At 46.0% G+C, this 18204-nt stretch overlaps 1 protein-coding gene across 1 annotated transcript in view; it reads left to right on the top strand.

The window, feature by feature from the left end:
* MBOAT4 (membrane bound ghrelin O-acyltransferase MBOAT4) overlaps window positions 1-18204 on the top strand; it is a 57976-nt gene that overhangs the window by 25465 nt on the left and 14307 nt on the right. The window contains exon 2 of the mRNA XM_085643043.1: window positions 9794-10018. Within this exon, the coding sequence (XP_085499169.1) occupies window positions 9794-10018 (225 nt within the window). The remainder of the gene's footprint in view (window positions 1-9793; window positions 10019-18204) is intronic.

Here is an 18204-nt window from a genome sequence, read left to right as displayed (position 1 = left end):
CAGTGTTAGAGTACTGGAATGCAGAGGACAGTGAGGGCGCAACCGGAGGAATAATATATGTATCTTGGGCCTTCCGGAAGGAATTGAAAATGGCAATATGATGTCCTACTTGGAACCCTGGCTCCGCACAGTGGTTGCACCAGAAGGGCTAACGCAATTCTGCACCCTGGAGAGAGCACATCGAGTCCCAGCGAAGCCACCGGTGCCAGATCGTCCCCTGAGGCCGGTGGTGGCCAAACTATAACATTATAGGGACAGAGACATTTTGCTACATCTACAAAGAGCCCGCTCAGATGGTCCGTTTGAGGTACACAACAGCAAGGTCTCAATATTCCCGGACTATACCCTTGAGGTGCAACAAAACCGCGCCTTCTTTTTGGAGGTTAAGAAGGCGTAGAGAGTAGAGGGCCTCCAGTCCTCCCTTATATTCCCTGCCCGGCTATGTATAATAGAAGATGGCAAGACGCACTTTTGTGACACTGCCTCTGAGGCTTGGGATTGGCTGGAGGAGTACAAGACCGGGGCGCCCCGGATGGCGCGGGAGCAGGTGCCGCCCCGCCAGGCTCGGTGGACCGGAAAGCGATCTAGAAGATGGCTGCAGAGGAGCGCCCCAAAGAAACCAAGCCCCTCACATATGGAGGGAGAAAGAGCAGCGGCATTGCAGGCAGTGGTGGAGATGATGCAAGAAGACAAACAGCAGTCAGAGGTGGGCTTGAACTCGCCGAGGGGCACGGGGGGCTCGGAATCTGACTCCTCCAATGCAGACAGTTTAATCATGCCAAAGGTCACCCCGAAGTCTGCGGATGAGATCATATAGAGGGGGTTGCCATGTGGAGTGGATTTGGTAGTAGATTCTGGACATCTGGAGGTGGCGGAGTCGCACTGGAACATCAAGCTAATATGGTTCAGGTTTGTTTATAGGGAAGGTCGGTGCTTGGCACGGCCCCCCGGCATATTATACACAAACTTGAGACATTTGCCTAGGTCATGACCCCCTGTATGACCACACCATAGTTGGTTTGGACCTCGATTGACTATTCATTGTACGGAGGGTTTGGGTGGGTGGCCGTTGCCATACTGCTCTGGGGACTGGAGAGTTGGTCCATGCTGGGATCCCAGGGCCTGTCTCCATCTCTGTGCCACAAGGTGTCTTCTGGCACCATCATAGCAGGCCACAAGGCCGCAATCCAGGGTGGTCTTCCTCCAATACTTACTAGGAGGTCACCCACAGCACAGCACCATTTTCAGTCAATTGCAGAACACCTAGGGTTCCCACACCAACGCAGCTGCGATTTTTTTCATATGTAGGCTTTTAATGGGCATTTTAGCAGCCCATTTATTGAATGGCTGTGGGAGCTCCATTAATCCGCGCCCCTCTTGCTGCGGCTCCCTAGCGCCACTATACCATGATACTTCTATTTAGAACACACATCTTAATAGACTGTATATCAAATTCTTCCATAAACTGGAAGAGCTCAAAAACACCTGCTTTGGTGACATTTCCATAATTTTTAATTTAGGTGTTACTGTGTATCTATAGGTCATATTTATGCTATAATCATATCGGAAAAATTTCTTACCTTCAGTAACGCCTTATCTGGTAGAGAGTCTATCTAACCACAGATTCCTCACCTTAGAATATCCCGAGACATCACACTGAATATGGAACATCTTGAGCAGTACCTCTGCACGCCAGTAGGTGGTGTTGATTTGCTCCACGTTGACGCTGTCCACGACGGAAGTGAAGTCAATTGCCTTCATAAGCGCCACCCTGGCTCACTCACATCAGTTTCTTTTGTGACTGTTTTTGCTCCAAAAATGCAGAGCCACGTGAAAACCAATGCACCAGTGGTAACCAGTGTGCAGAATATGGTGAGATATTTTGGGGAAGAGCCAAGTTAGCAAGTGGGGAGAATGGGAGGGTCAGTGAGGAATCTGCGACTAGATAGAGTTGCTACCAGATTAGGTGTTACCAAAGGTAAGTAACCTGTCCATCTGAGAGACCTCTAATCGCAGATTCCTCACCTTCAAATAGCTACCCCAGCAAAATCTCCCTGGAGGTGGGACTGCAAACTTGCTAGCCGAAAGAGTTCTAGAGGACCTAACGGGCAGAATGCCCTTCACTCCGGAGCTGGCTGTCAAGGCAGTAGGCAAATGAGTGCAGAGACTCCCATGTGGCTGCCTGACAGATGTCCAGGACGGGGACTCTGCACACTAACGCAGTAATGGCAACCATTTGCTTTGGTGGAGTGGGCACAAAGCCCTTCAGGTGATTGTTTCTTCACTAGTGAGTAGCCTATTTTGGTACAAAGCACAATCCACCGGGAGATGGTGTGCTTTGAACATCCTTGCCCTTCTTTGCCCCAGAAAATCCAATAAAAAGCTGATTGTCCACCTTGTGGGGCTTGGTGCGATCAATGTAAAAGGAGAGACCTTGTTTAGTGTCTAGGCAATGGAGTTTCTCCTCTTCATTGGAAGGAGGATGAGGTAGGGAGTAGAAAGCAGGCAGAGTGATACTTTAGCCAACATGAAAGGGGGCTGACCACATTCCGGAGGAAAGAGGCACGTGTTCTGAGGACCAGCTTGTCCAGAAAAAAATGTAGTATATGGAGGGTTTACAGACAGAGCTTGAAGCTCGCTGATACTCCTGGCTGATGTAATGGCGACCAGAAAAGCAGTCTTGATGGTATGGAGCCATAAACGACAAGAATGGAGCAGTTCAAAAGGAGTACACATTAGAAATATTAAAACAATGTTTTGATACCATTTGGGCATGATAAATGGGGCAGGTGGGAAAAGATGCTGTAAACCTTTTTGGAAACGAGTCACAACTGGTGACTTAGATAGGCAAGATTGATTCAGCTGCTTCAGGAAGCTGAGATGACTGACAAACAACCATTGATAGTGCCCAAGGCAAGGCCCTGCTGGGCAAGGGAAAGAACAAATAACAAGTCCTCTGACAAAAGTGCAAACAGGGGTTCTACCTGGCATGTGGAATACCACGCCATAAACTTCTCCCAACTGAAAGTGTAGAAAGACACCTGGCTGAAAGAATAACATCACAGACTTCAGGAGGAAGGTCAAACACTCTCAACTGTCGCCACTCAATTGCCACTAATGAAGGGAAAACCTGTGCTGGTGTGGGTGCAGCACCCTGCCCTTTTGCTGCGGCTGGATGTCCTGCCGAAGGAGCAGCCTGATTGACGGATCAACACTCAAGCTCAGGATATCTGGATACCACACCCTCCAAGCCCAATCCGGGGCCACTAGGAAGATTTGGGCCTGTTCAGTCCGAATCATTTTGAGGACTCAGGACAGTCGTAGTATTGGCAGAAAGACGTACAGGAGTCCTGCACTGCACTTGAGATGAAATGAGTCTCCAAGCTAGAGTCACTTTGGCAACGCCAATGCACAGAAGCGACGGCATTGTACGTTCTCGGTGGTGGCAAATAGATCGAGCAAGGCTCCCCCACTCTAGAAAAGGAATGTGCACCACCTCCGGATAAGCTCGTCCGTCCTGGTATTCAAAGAGCCCACCAGGTGTTGAGCAACCAGGAAAATGTCCTGGCACTCTAGCCAGTTCCAGAGATGCAGGGCTTCTTGGCTCAAGGTCCATGACCCCACCCCGCCCTGTTTGTCCTGTTTGTTGCAATACCATTTGGTGGTGGTGTTCGTGAACACCTGAACCAGTCTCCCTTTGATGGACAGTAAGAAGGCTTTCAATGCCAGGCAGATCGCTCTCAACTCCAACAGATTGATGTGGAGCTGAGACTCCATCAGAGACCAGAGTCTTCTGATTGCGCCCTCAACCAGATGTCTGCCCCAACCCAGAAGTGACACATCTGTCTCCACAATGAGACCTGGATTGGGTCTGCTGCTGATTGAATTGCGGTTCATTAGCTACCACTGCAGGTCTTTTGCAGTGTCCTCTGATATCTGGACCACGTCAGAGGGATTTCCCTGATACTTCGCCTACTGGACCTTTAGGTACCACTGCGGAGCATGCATATGCCAACAGTTATGTTTTACCAGCAGGATAAAGGAGGCAATGAGGCCCAGAAGCCTCAGAGTCAGTCTCATAGAAATCCAGGAGACAGGCTGAAACATCGGTATCATAGCCTGAATATCCAGGACTCGCCACTCTGGAGGATAGGCCCAAAACTGCACTGTGTTCAGAATGGCTCTGATGAAAGGGGGTGTCTTAGAGGGAGTCAGGTGCGACTTTGGCCCATTGATGGAAAATCCCAGCCAATGCAGGAGGTCTGCCGTAATCTGGCGGTACTGAGCCAAGGTGAGAATTTTGAACTTCTCACTCCGGAGGAAGCAATTGAGAGGACGCAGATCTAAGATTGGACGGTGGTCTATGTCCTTCTCTGGTACCAGAAAGTAGTAGGAATAACAACAAGGCCCTCTCTCTGGCACAGGCACCCTCTTGATGTCCCCCTTGGCTAAGAGGGCCTGCACTTCCTGGCGGAGTAAAGCGAGATGGTCCTGTCAGCTGTTCTTGGGATGGTGACATGGGTTAGTAGTGCCTACGAATGCTAGGGCATATCTCTTCTGCACCCTCCGGTCCAATGGAATGCTAGACCATTGGGAGGGTGATGTTTGATCCTGTCCCTCAAAGGATGCATGTGTCGGTAGGTGGGAACGCTAAAGAGGCTTAGAAGCTGCAGCAGCTGGGGGAGCGGGAGATTGGGCAGCTCATTGGGGTTGGTTCCAGCATCCTCTTTGGGCTCAGCAGCCCCTTCCCCGAAAGGACTGGGACGACTGTTGTACCGGTTAGCGCTGGTACTGTGGGTTCCCAAAATTACCCCTGCTGCGACTTCGGCAGGGACGAAAGGACTGTTGTTGTGGTAGCATCGAAAGTGAGAGGCCCGAATATCGTATGGTGGGTGACCTGGCTCTAGTGGAAGAGGGGCACATCAGCCTTCTCCCCGAACAGGTTGGATCCATCAAGGGGCATGTCAATCAATGGTGACTTAACATCCCCCAAGAACCGAGTGGGCCATAACCAAGCGTGGCGGCGAAGGACCACCGTAGAGGCCATGGCTCACAAAGGGAGTCCATGTGTCCAGTCCACGCCTTATGCGAACGTAGCCGCATCCCTGCTGTCCAGTAAAGGCTGGTTGAGAATGGCATGGCCCTCCTCAGGCAGCATAGGAAGCAGCTGAGCAACCAAATCCCACAACGCATGGGAATAGTGGCCCAAGAGGCATGCAGTGTTCACTGACCACAATGTAAGGCTGGTGGGAGAAAAGATACTCTTCCCGAAGGTACCCAGCCTCTTGTATTCCCTATCCAGTAGTGTGGTAGGGAATGCGCTTGGGTTTATTTTGGCCATGGAGGCCTGAACCACCAGGCTATCTGTGGTGGGGGGCTGGGAAAGGAACCCTTGGTCCCTTGGGGTTGGATAATTCCGTAGGGCAATCATGTGCTGTGCAGAGTTTAGCCCAGGACCCCAGGAGAGTGTTGGTGAGGGCTTCATTAGAGGGCAGCAATGGTCAGGGGCACCTGTCCCTGCCTGAAGACCTCTCTCAAGACATTTGATTTGAACTTGACAGTCAGGAGCTGAAAGTTAATGACCTTTGCCACCCTACATATCACCATGGTGAATGACATGCCTTTTTCAGAGACCTGGCCCAGAGGGGACAACATGCCAGTGTCTGGTGAGGTGACTAGACAATTGGTGTCACCCAGCTCCTCATACCAGTTTCCGTCATCAGCAGAGACCTCCTCTAAAGGACCATATATCTTCTCCTCATCACCCTCTTGGGCGTCAAAGGGTGACTCTGGTGGAGGTAAGTCCAGGGAGTGACCCGGAATAGGATGGGGCTGTGCTTAGCGTCGAGCAGCCACATGGTGTTGCCGGTTTGACTCAAGAATGACGATGAGCTCATTCTTATGCGGCGCTGAAGCAGGCACTAGATTTAACTGAGCCTGGGTAGGTGGTGGCATCCTAGATGGTGCCATCCCAGTTCCAGGGATGGATCCTGAGGGCCAGGCTGAGATCAAGGGTGAACCCACCAGTGGTAACCGAACCACAGCACCTCTTGGCTCCGTGGGACCCAAAGGGGAGCCAGAGGATGTTGGGCCTCAAAGATAGCATGCATGACATCATAAACTTCCTGTAACTGGGCAGGCATTGCCCCATTGCCAGGAAACTCAGGGTAGCGTGTGGTGGGACCTGATGTTGGCTCCGCACGTGGAGAACGCTTCAACTTCTTCTTCTTGTGCTTCTTCTACGTATCTGACTTTGACAAGGAGGTCTTGGATCTCAAAGACAACCGTCTGTGGGATTGAGTCCTGGACTAGCCTTAAGAGCATCTGCGGGAACGAGATCGGGACCGTGAACCATGCAGAACCTTCTTCTGCTGTGGCGCCAGTAGATTCATCGCCTGCTCGTGGATCGTCTTCGGGTATATGGACTTCCACTCGGGACAGGCCTTGGTGTTGTGCCCCGACCCCAGTCACCAGAGACAAACCACTGAAATCTGATGGCTTAAATCCCGACAAGGCTTGAAACCAGAGGGATTCAGCATGCCCTAGCACACTGGTAGTAAGCTCAAAAAATAGATATTTGATTTGAAAGTCAAAATTTTTTTTTATCAAAAATTGGTTGAGGTAGCTCTACGAATCTGCGACTAACAGTGAGGAAAGAAAGAAAGGACCAGATATTAGTGTGCCTCATGGCATTTATGAAGGCATCCAGAGGTCCTTTCTGATGCAGATGGCATTGATGCAGAGCCAGAGGTACTGCACAAGATTTACCAGATCAAGTCTTACATTTGGGGGATATTCTTAGGTGAGGAATCTATGGTTAAAAGTCTCTATCAGATACTAAACTACATAGTAAGAAATTCTGAAAAAGGCTATTTTTGTCTCTCACTGTGCATGTGCAAAAGGATCATTTGACTGATAACTACTAAAAATAACATGTATAAACTTTTAACAGCAAACACCTACGGTTCCTGTCTTCTATTATCATGGCAATTATGTGTCTCAATGTTGAAATTATTCCAACTTTGATGATAAATTTATTTTATATTTTTACCCAATAGGGCTGCTTGATTAACCTTGGTCCTTAAGACGTCGACAACAACCTAATGATTGCCGAAAAAATCATTGACCTACCACTTGAGATCCACACTCTTCTATGTATTTTATATTAGAACATTGGAATGTGGAGCACTCCATTGTAGACAATGGAGTACTCCGTGCTTTTACGGGCCGGTAAAGGCCCGCAGAGCAACATTCCAATGTTTTACAAAAGCCTCTCGAAGCTCAAGGGGATTTAAATCTCCTCGAGCTTCGAGAAGCCTTTGTTTCATTTGTTAGAACATTCTGCCATCTAGTGGCAGAATGTTCTAATAGCCTTATAGCCCTTCGTAGCAGGGCTATACCGCTATTAAAGTCCTGCTGCTTTTGTTAAAGTCCCTCGCCTTCGGCTCGGGCCTTTAACGCTGCAGCGGGCCTTTAATAGCCGGTATAGCCCTCTACGGCGGACTATAAGGCAATATTAGAACATTGGAATGTTGGGAGCTCCATTGAAAACAATGGAGTGCTCCGGGCTTATAATGGCTGGTATAAGCCCAGAGCTCCAACATTCTAATGTGTCTTTGTTCACAGCTCTGGCTGTGAAAAAAGACTTCAGGGAGCCTGAGGGGATTTCAATCCCCTCGCGCTCCCTGAAGGCTTTGTTTTGTTAGAACATTCTGCCCTCTAGTGGCAGAATGTTCTAATAGCCTTATAGCCCTTCGTAGCAAGGCTATACCGGCTTTTAAAGTCCCTCTGCTTTGTTAAAGTCCCTCGCCTTCGGCTCGGGCCTTTAACGCTGCAGCGTGCCTTTAACAGCCGGTATAGCCCGCTACGGCGGGCTATAAGGCTATAATAAAGTGGTGTCTGTTCAGTTTGTGTCAATGTTATGTTTACCCGTCTTTGAAAATAATTATTTTCTAATTTGCTTGATTTTGCATAAAATCTTTTTGGTATATCACAATATACATTCTGTATATATTTGAACAATATTAAATCTTCAAATAAAACATACATGTTTATTTACAGACCTGCAACATCCATTATTCAAATGCATTAATTAACTTGGTTAATATTTAGCAACTAATTGATGGGGTTCACGTCTATAAATGAAACCCAGTTTAATAAAAAACGTAATTAACAGGTTAATCATGCATACAGTCTTATCTACTTGAAGTGCCTTTAATAAGATTATCCTCTCATGGTGTGCGCACACACAAACACGGATCTGTGAAGGCTTAATATTTGTCTTTTATCGATCCCTCCCCTTGCAGTCTTGACATTTTACTCGCATATGAGCATTGCTAACCCCTCCAATTATCTTTTATGATACCTGATACGCATCCAGTAGATCTCCTCTGGAGTGTGTATTGTGGCATGTATGTGCTGGTGGGTTCCTTCCTACATGGCTGTGTAGTTTTGTATGTAAGCACAGGACACCTGAAATGGTTTCACTGGCAGTTGTAGTTCTTTTCACACATGTACATTTGGAAACAGGTGCAGTTTTTTCATTCAGTATGCCCAACATTTTCAAGGTCTATGTCACTGACTTCCAATCATGTCATCACAGTATCGATATGTTCACCAACATTAACAAAGGGTTGTATGTTAAAATATCGTTAGTAAAAATATAATCTTGTACAGGTTTTTGATGCTCATGTGCACGGTTTGTTGTTTTATGTCCTTTGCTTGTAAAGATCAGGTTTGGTGTGCCGCACGTGCACTGTAAATATGCACACACAATTAGCTTTTCACTGTCTAAATATATATGTACAATTTTTTATAATAATACCCATACTGACGTAGGGTGTTTTATTTCTTCAAAGTTAAAGGATTCACACTCCCTATATAGTCCTGAGGAGTCGGAAGTCAACCGGCCGAAACATGTCGACTATTTTCAAAACAGGAGTCCACACCAAATGGAAAATAATTTTTGATACGAGGATCACCAGCCTTATCACACCGTATGTGGAATATATGGACATTAGGCAATTTTTTTCATTGAATTTATGAGTGGACTACCTTAAGACAGGCCCAATACAAAAAAAAATGTACTTGGGCAGTCTGTGTATGATAAGAGTATATATGGAGACAGTTTGTTTTGTACTGTGTATTTGTATAATCATGACATTAATACAAAAAAATGAATAAAAAAATGTATCTACTACTTCATTTTAGAAGTGCTTGAAGTAATTGATATAACAGAATATGTGTAGTCAAAGAACAGATAAAGTCCAATAATGATTGAGATATTATTGTAGACATAAAGTTGTAGTATTTTTGCCCAGCCAGGGTACATGGCTGGGTGTATAATACTGTGGTATAACACGATGATCGACATACTCTTGCTGCTCATGATGAGTGGATTTGTGCTGTTCCTGTTGAATGTCTGTACCTTGTGCTTTTTCTCTGTTGGGCTGTTGTGTCCCACCATAATGCAGTCCATTCTTTGTGCCTAGCATCCATGGTTTCCTATTTTCTGTTATTGAGAGGAAACGACCTATCAACGTTGTCACAATTCTATGCCACTTATCATATATAGTTGTGTTTAGCTGTTATCTGCTTATGGAGTTTTTCATGTGTGTGTTTGTCTGCATGCCTATGGTCATAATCACTTTTGTCCTGCAGTGTAAGTGCTACTCAACATTTACTTCTATGAATTTGCTGGACTGGCATAAATGCGTTTACTTGATATTGAACATTCTGCATAGCTGAGATAGCATACTCCTTATGTAGTCTGGTGTTTTGTTTTATCTTCTAGGTATGTATTTATTTTAGTGGCAGGAGTCATCTTATCGTTTGCTTCCATGGGATCTTATTCTCTGCTCGTGCTCACTCCAGCCTTCGTCTCAGCCTTTCTACTTCCTGCTGCGAACCCCGCCTCGGTCCACAGATGGGCTTTTGTGCTTCAGATGAGTTGGCAAACTCTGTGCCACCTATGGTTGCAATATGCCAGTCCCAGGCTCCAAGACTTTGAGAATACCAGGTAAGAAAAAATGCACCAACAAACTGCTGGGCTGGAGAGCCAGCTAGATGCCTGACAGATGTGAAATTTCTCACATTGTGCCACCTCGTCTACGGCACTCAAGCCACATTTGCCGCATACAGGCGCTATCAGACATTGTTCCATACTGGTGACCCCATATGAGGGCTCCAGTATTTCCTTGACCCAGCGCGAGTCCTGATGCAAACTAGGTAGATACAAGGTTAGGTTCACAAAGCATTTGAGATTTGATCAAGTTTTCAATTTAAAAATATTTAATTTACCCATATGCACCCTCCTCTAGCCCAGATATATACCATTCCTGCATTTGTGCAAACTGTGGTCCATGAAGCATTGTCAGTGCGTTCTGATTTACAAAAGAATGCATTACTATTGTGTATCTTTGTGTGATCCTTACACGTGTGCCAGCACATGCAAGTGTATGTATAATGCGCAGAGGGGTGAACTCTGAGCTTTTGCCTCGTCTTGGCAACCCTTAGTCTATGATCGGAATGAGTGTACATTAAATTTGCAGCTGTAACACGGTTTCCTTTAAATTAAACGGCTCCTAGTAGCCTTGTAGTTCTGACCTCATAATAACATAAGCAAACTATAAGTAATTGCAGTACGTATATATTGAGTATTACATTATAGGTAATTTATTGAATGCAGCTTTTCTTTATTACAGTATAGTTGTCACAACATGACCTTTGCAAAAAGAAAATTATGTAAATACTCTACTGTAATAAATCATTAGTTCTCTTGTAATGTCGCAGTTCCTGCTGGCAATGACACTTAGGGCTCTATTACGAGTGAGGGCCCAGCGTTTGTGGTCTTCCGACTGTTCTATTACAATTAGTGCAGTCGGACCACCATTGCCCCGCCGCAGCCATTCCCTGGCAGTGTTGCGGCGGTCAGCAGGCCACAATATGCTTGCCCGGACTGCCGCAGTCCCGCCAAGCATATTACAAGTTTCCTCTCCACCACGGTTTTTATGGCGGTTCCTCCTCCATGAAAACCGTGGAGGAGAGAAAATGCCTCTGCGCCCTCGGGTGCATGCAGGGGGGCACAATGTATGCCCCCTTGTGTGCATGCACACCAGTACCTGCAGGGTATGGACTTTACAGTCCATGCCATGCAGAAACAGTTTTTGGCATTCCCATTTTCAGGGCACCGCCGTAGTAAGGTACAAAAAAAGCCCGCAAGACACAAGAAATACTCGTAATCTCACGGGCGGCCCGACAATGGGTTTGGTGATGTCATGCCGATCCAGACCCGGCACCGCTCCGCCAAACTCGTAACCAGGCCCATAGTGTGGAAAAGGACTGCCATGGCGCAAAATTAAAACTTCTGTTTAATAAAAGAAATGGACAGCTAGCTTTTCGGCATTTTTCTGAGTTATATTTCCCAGAAAATGTTCATTCGTTAGCTGACATTGTGTTATTTATGGCAGTATGTTTATATATTGCATTGTTGGTTGTCATTACAAGAAAATGGAACTCTATTTGCTTGTTAACAATAGAACATGAATCTACCCGCCTAAACCTTAGACGCACCCATAACTGGCTTATGAAGGTGTGAGATCGGACAAGTCCGCAAGTGTTTTTATCATTGGATGCGGAAAAGGCGTTCAACGCTGTTTACTGGCAGTTTCTTGACGTCACTCTGGCTAAATTTGGACTGGGGACGAAATTCCGCAGCTGGGTAGAACTCCTATATACACATCCGATGGCCGCGGTGCGTGTCAATGTTCGATGCTCGCCACCCTTCCCCATTGAGAAAGCGACGAGACAGGGTTGCCCCATGTCACCTCTCCTTTTTGCGCTTACTCTAGAGCCGCTGGCTTGTGCCATTCGGATACACCCCTCGTTTCGGGGTTTCCACAATACACCCATAGATGCAGAAGAGGAGAAAATCTCTCTTTATGTTGACGATATTTTGATGTACATCACATACCCCGAAACTACCATACCGGCCCTTTTCGACCTGATTACGGACTACGGATGACACTCGGAGTATAAAATTAATTGGAATAAATCCACACTGTACTGCCCGACCAATACACAACTAGAATGCTATCTGCCTGGAGAGCTGCGAGTAGAGCTGAGGGGCTTTAAATATCTAGGTATTTTTGTCAAGCCCCTCACGGAGGTGTGTAGAAGGGAAAATGTGGGCGTAATCCTAAGCAACTTTAGGACTGACGTGGAGAGATGGAAAGATCTTTCTCTCACCCTGCTTGGTCGAGCGGCCATCTTTAAAATGATCACTCTGCCTCAACTTTTATATGCCCTCCAGAACTCGTACCACCCCCTACCCAGGCCCATCTAGTAAAGTTAGATAACTAATATGGCAGGACAGACACCCCAGAATTGCACTCAAAACACTGCAACGCAACCCCTACAATGGAGGGATCGCTCTCCCTGACATAGAGGCTTACTATTGGGCTTCCCACCTGATTCCCATAAACGAATGGACACACAAGCACATAAATCACCCCACATACCATCTTGAGAGAGAGGAAATGGAGCCCCATACACATCTATACTACCTCTACGGGTGGGAAGGTAGCTCATGTCTGCTACTCGCGGCTCAAGTATCCTTGTCGGCATGGGCGAGGACCACCAAGACCTTGAGCTGGAAGAAACAGATTAAGCGGACTACACCGCTTTGGGAGGGTACTTGGTTTAGGGAATTACATAAACGTACAGGGTTCGAGCCCTGGGATGTCCACGAAAGGGGAAAGTGTCGAAAAAGGGTAGCTTAAACCATGGGCAAAATTCAAGCAAGAATATATTATGAATGACTCCCAATTGCTTAAATATGCACAATTGCGACATGCGTGATGGGCGGAAAATATTCCCAATGAGCAACTCCCAGAATACGCACCCCTTGAGGGTAGGCTCCTGCAAGAGGAGCTGGTCGGTAAAGCGGTCTCCCTCTCATATAAAACCATCAATAATAATATCCCTGATGGGTTACTAGGTCTCCGAGCAAGATGGGAAAAGGACTTGGCACCCATGGAAGATATTGATTGGGATGCGGCACTAATGCACCCCAGAGAGGTTGCCATAAAGGCAAGGCTTCGACTCATTCAACTCAAAATACTGCATCGACTGTTCAGTTGAAAAAAATCAAAAATTAATTTAAAAAAAACAATAGAACATGAAAGCAAATTTAAAAATACATCTATACCATAGTCCGTCTATCCTTTGTACCTGCCACCATAGTATCTCTGTCAATGGAAGTAGCAAGTGTGAATGGTGTCACTATGTATTATAAGGAACAAAACATCTTCAACCTTACTGTTTTTGACACACAGAGAGAGCAGAGAAGTAGTGGGAGATTCACACACTATCTTTACTGACCCTCAATGATACTATCAGATCTACTGATGCCCCAGCTTCTCTTGTGGCCTGCCACCCCTATGGCCTTTTGCCTTAGACTTACCCTTTCCTCCCGTGGCTCCTCCCTTTCCTCTCCTCTCCTGGACCTCAAGTGACAAAGGCAGAGATAAAGGTCATAGTTAGCCCTCACTTGAATATCACATTTCTCCCTTTTTAGAAGAAAAATCAAAGAAGAGATGAGCAGAAAAAGATGCCATAAGCGTACAACTGCTCGAAGAGCTGTTGGGGTTTTCAGGGAGTGAGTCAACCAGAGTCAGGAGACCACTCCATCCAGGAAGCACGAGAGTTTGGATGCTGTCTGCTGCCACCGTCCTCTGCCTCCACCAAGAAATGCAGATACCTTGATGTGTAAATGCTCAGGTTAAAGAACTCTTTCCAACCTGTGGGCACCATGGATCCTCTGCTTGACTAACCTGAATGAGAGTGTCTGAGAAAGTGAGATTAGACTTGGGAGATGGTCTGGAGTGCTCTTGTATTAACAGGGTCAGTTATACTCAGGCTAGCTGTACTCCGTGCCGCCACGACAGAGGAGGGATGTACTCCAAGCACTTGCAATATTTTGAGATTTCTATGCGGTGGCTCCTCTGAAGACATCGAAGGTTTACTGAGTGGGTGCCAAGTTTCATGCAACCGCTCAGCAAACCTTTTTTTCTTCTTTTTTTGTTAAACAAAACTCCCAAAGCAGGAGTTTGTTTTTGTAACATAAAACAGTAATGACCCTGACACCCTGAGAGTTTTCTCCCAATGTGTGGGGGTCATTTTTCTCTTTATCTGTTTCATATCGCGGGCATAAATATGATGATCTGTCCAACACTGAATAGGGTGGGGGCACCGTTAGTCTGGAGGACAGGGCATGTGATGGAGTACCCTTCATGTCAAGCTATAAATTAAGCCCTAAGTCATACGGTCTTCGGAAGGTGCATGTGGCTCTTTGTCTAACACCAGCATGACTCTTCCCATAGCATGCCAATTGTAGGCATAACATATAGGAAGATTCCAAGGATGTGTTCCCCCTCATGAGCAATACCAATAACGAGGTATCTCTATGTGTTCCCTGAAGCAGTGTCTTCTCCCAGCTGTCATATGGCGTGATCCATTTGGCTGTATGCTGTACATGTGCTGCATTGTAATAAAATTCCATGTCTGGGAGTCCCAATCCTCCTTCAACTTGGTTTTGTTTTAATGTGGTCAGAGCTACCCTGCTATACTTACCCGCTCATACCCAGGTGAACAGCATGGAGATTAATTTTGTAAAGGTGTAGGGGGTAGTGGGTATAGGGAGGTTTGTCAGGTGTACAAGCAATGTGATGGAAGCTCCATTTTCGCTATGGCTATCCTCCACATAATCATCCCCGTAATGGATAATGGTAGAGCGTTCTAAAAGTATTTAGAGCATTTCAATTCCTCTATCACTCTCCCCATGTTGTAATCGTATTGCAGGTCCACTCTTTTAGCCACATAGATGCCCTGATACCTGAACTTGTCCATTTCCCATGTACCGACTATCAGGGCATTTTCAAGTAGAAAAACGCTTCATCTGCGTATAAGGTTATCAGATGTGTGGAATCTCCCTCCTAGATCCCCCATACTTCTAGTTCCATTCTGACTGTGATCGCTAGAAGTTCAAGGGCCATAGGGAAAAACAGGGGTGAAAGAGGGCACACCTCTCTAGTGCTTCTCTGGATATCCCAGTTTTTCCTAAACTATCCTGCCATTACCCTCACTGCAGGGTTTGTGTAAAGCACTCAGACCCAACAACAGAAAGCTGGACCAAAACCTATATACTAAAGGACCGCCATTAGGTAATCTCAGTTGACTGTGTCGAAGGCTTACTCTAGGTCTACGGCTACCAACAAAAGCTCTCCGTCACAGTCATATACAGAATGGAATACGTGGGTTAGTCTACTAATGTTCACGCTGTGTTTCAGTCTGGGATGAAACCACATTGGACCAGGCCTCCAACCACCAATCACAGTCTATTAGCTAGGATTTTGCAGAAAACCTTAACATCCAAATTAATCATAGTCAAAGGTCTATAACTTGATGGGTCTGTGGAGTTTCCACCTGGTTTGAGAATCATGCAAATTATAACTTCCCTTGTGTTTTTCGGGTGAACGGCCAAATCCATAATTTTCCTGAACACCTCAAGTTGCTTTTCGCTTACTAGGGGGAGCAAGTGTTTTTCAGAATTCTACCAGGAAGCCATTGCCTCCCTGGGACTTCACTGACAACGACTGCAGTGCCTATCGCAGCTCTTCTAGATTAATGTCCCCATGGAGTTACTCTCTTACAAGCTCAGTCACCATCAGGAGATTGAAATCCCAAAAATAAGTAGATGCCAGTTCAGCCATGTCTGAACTTAAGTTTCTATTCAGGATTTAGAGATCTAGACTGTATTTTGTTTGGGTCATGGCAGTGGAGGCATCGGGTCGGGTCAAAGTGAAAATCAGTGAGATATCATGTACCTTTCTGAGTAACCAGGCTAACCATTAACTGGATTTATATATCTTCCAATGAAGTCTTTGTCAATAGTGTTAACCTATTCAGTCTATCCCATACATCCTCCAGGGTTCTTTTAACCCCCAGGAGCTCCTGTTGCCTTTCGGGCTTAAGACTACTTTGCTGCTGCATGTTAGTTTGTTTATCCTCTTGGTCTTTAAGGTCTTGTTGCAGTTACTTTTTAATGCCATGTACCCTGTGTCGACACTGTCCCACCAGGATGCCTTCATGGCTTCCCCCTCATTTGCCCCGGTGGCTATGGTGCCCCAGTTTCTCAGTAGTGAATATCACGTGGATTGCATCAAGGCAGACTGGATCCACCAGGGCACCTGGAGGCAGCATCCAAATGAATGCCATTCCAGCCCCTCAGCCTCCTCCTTCTTCTATTAATAAGGTGGAATGACTGGACAATAATGTGGCCATATAGCCTGTGTTGTGAATCTGAGGTCAGGCTGATTCAGATACAAAGCAATGTTCCTTTCTACTAAATGTATTGTGAGTTAGCCAATGGCAGGAATATTCTAGAGCTGTCAGGTGCAAGATTCTCCAAATATCTACACACAACAAATGACCCATCATTTCCTTCGGAGCAGCGGTGATAATTGGTTTGGTGTTGGCTTTTGGTGGTGACCTAGCCAGGTCTCCATCTAGGACACAATTGAAATTGCCCACCTATGTTATGGGTATATCCACATATGTCAATGAAGCTTTCATTCTTGGTAAAAAAAGAGTTATCAGTGTTGGGTGTGTATGTGTTTAATTTGCATAGCTCCTTTCCATTTAGTTCACCATATATATACCTGCCACCCAGAGGCGTTTATCTGCTTCTGTACCTGGGCTGGAAACAGACCCCCTCGGCTATCGAAATCGACCCCCCCCCTGTAGCATGAACAAGTCGACAAAAAACATTGGCCCCTCGATTTCTTCCTGATCTTTTCATCTTCCATATCTGTGGGATGTGTCTCTTGAAGATATGCTGTGTCCACTTTGTGTCTTTTAAGAAAGGATAACACCTTAAAGCATTTCTGGAAGCCATTTAAGCTGCTCTGATTCCATGAGAGTATTTTGTGTTGAACTGACATTACCAAATATATATGCTTCCACTAACTATCAAGAGGCAAAGATGTTTTGAGATGCAAATGAAACAATCCGTCCAGGGACAGCAGAGATTGCACGTAGAAGGAACTGCGAGACAGAGATTATTGTAACTCAACATTAATGTGTAAGCTTTAATCAATCTTCCATTCACAAACAATAAAACCCCTAACATCCCACCCTGGATAAAGACCTTGTAACAGTCCAACATCTTGCCTTCCTACCTGATCAAGACAAAGAAAAGACATCTGGCTCAGTGCCCCAGCAAAAAAGGAAAACAACCTAAAAAAAAAATACCAGTCTACCACTTAACATTGGATAACGAGAAAAAATAGCTTATACATGCATAAAGTAGAGGACAAAAACTACTTGAGAGCAATCAGAACCTACATCGTCCCAAAGTGCCAGTGAGAAGAACCATCTCCAGCTACCCTGACCTGACTGTCTTGGGGCCACCACTCTAGCCAATGTTGAGGGCATGAGAGGCCAGCTTTATTACACAAACAGTGATGTTCTAGAACTATATACCTCATACCTGAACCCAAATGCTTCAGAATTATTTGCCTGTATTTGCGACCATTCTGACCTCCGTGTCATAAGATTGTCTTGGTTTCATTCCTCGAAACCCCCCGAGTCCTTTTCAGATGTTTTGCTTGGCGAGGTAGGAGGCACATCAATGGTCTCATCGTCTGACTTCAACTACTGGTCTTCAAGAGTTCTTCCTGTTACACAGACTCTCTCCCAACAGTTGAACCAGACCCCTCATCCTAGTATCCGCTAGCTCTGCAGCCCATGGAGTTCACCTGGGATGGCCCAGTAACTTTCCCCACCTCCAGCCAACCCAGGCCTTGTCCAGTAAAGTGAAAAATTTAAGATTTTGCAGATAATAGCTCTAAGAGGAGCCTCAGGAGAAGAGGTAACACTAATGCCCTGTGCGTCCACTCAGTTATGAAACACAATGGTGAGAGCCCCTCGGGCTTCAGAGTATCTACTATTCAGGTCACCAGGAACATTTCTGGTCTTTAAACTTCAGAATTATCTGGAAACCCCACAGAACTCAGATTGTATCTTCTGGATCTCCCCTCTGCATCCGCTAGCCTGTTATCGGGTTGATGGACAAGTTTGAAGAGGGAGCAGATGGTGCTTTTTAAATGTAAATGTAAATGTACAGGAATTTATATAGCGCAAATC

The sequence above is a fragment of the Triturus cristatus genome, chromosome 2_2, assembly GCF_964204655.1.
Source record: "Triturus cristatus chromosome 2_2, aTriCri1.1, whole genome shotgun sequence".
NCBI lineage: Eukaryota > Metazoa > Chordata > Amphibia > Caudata > Salamandridae > Triturus > Triturus cristatus.
Note: the sequence above shows the minus strand (reverse complement) of the source record. Positions and strands in the feature narration are given on the sequence as shown.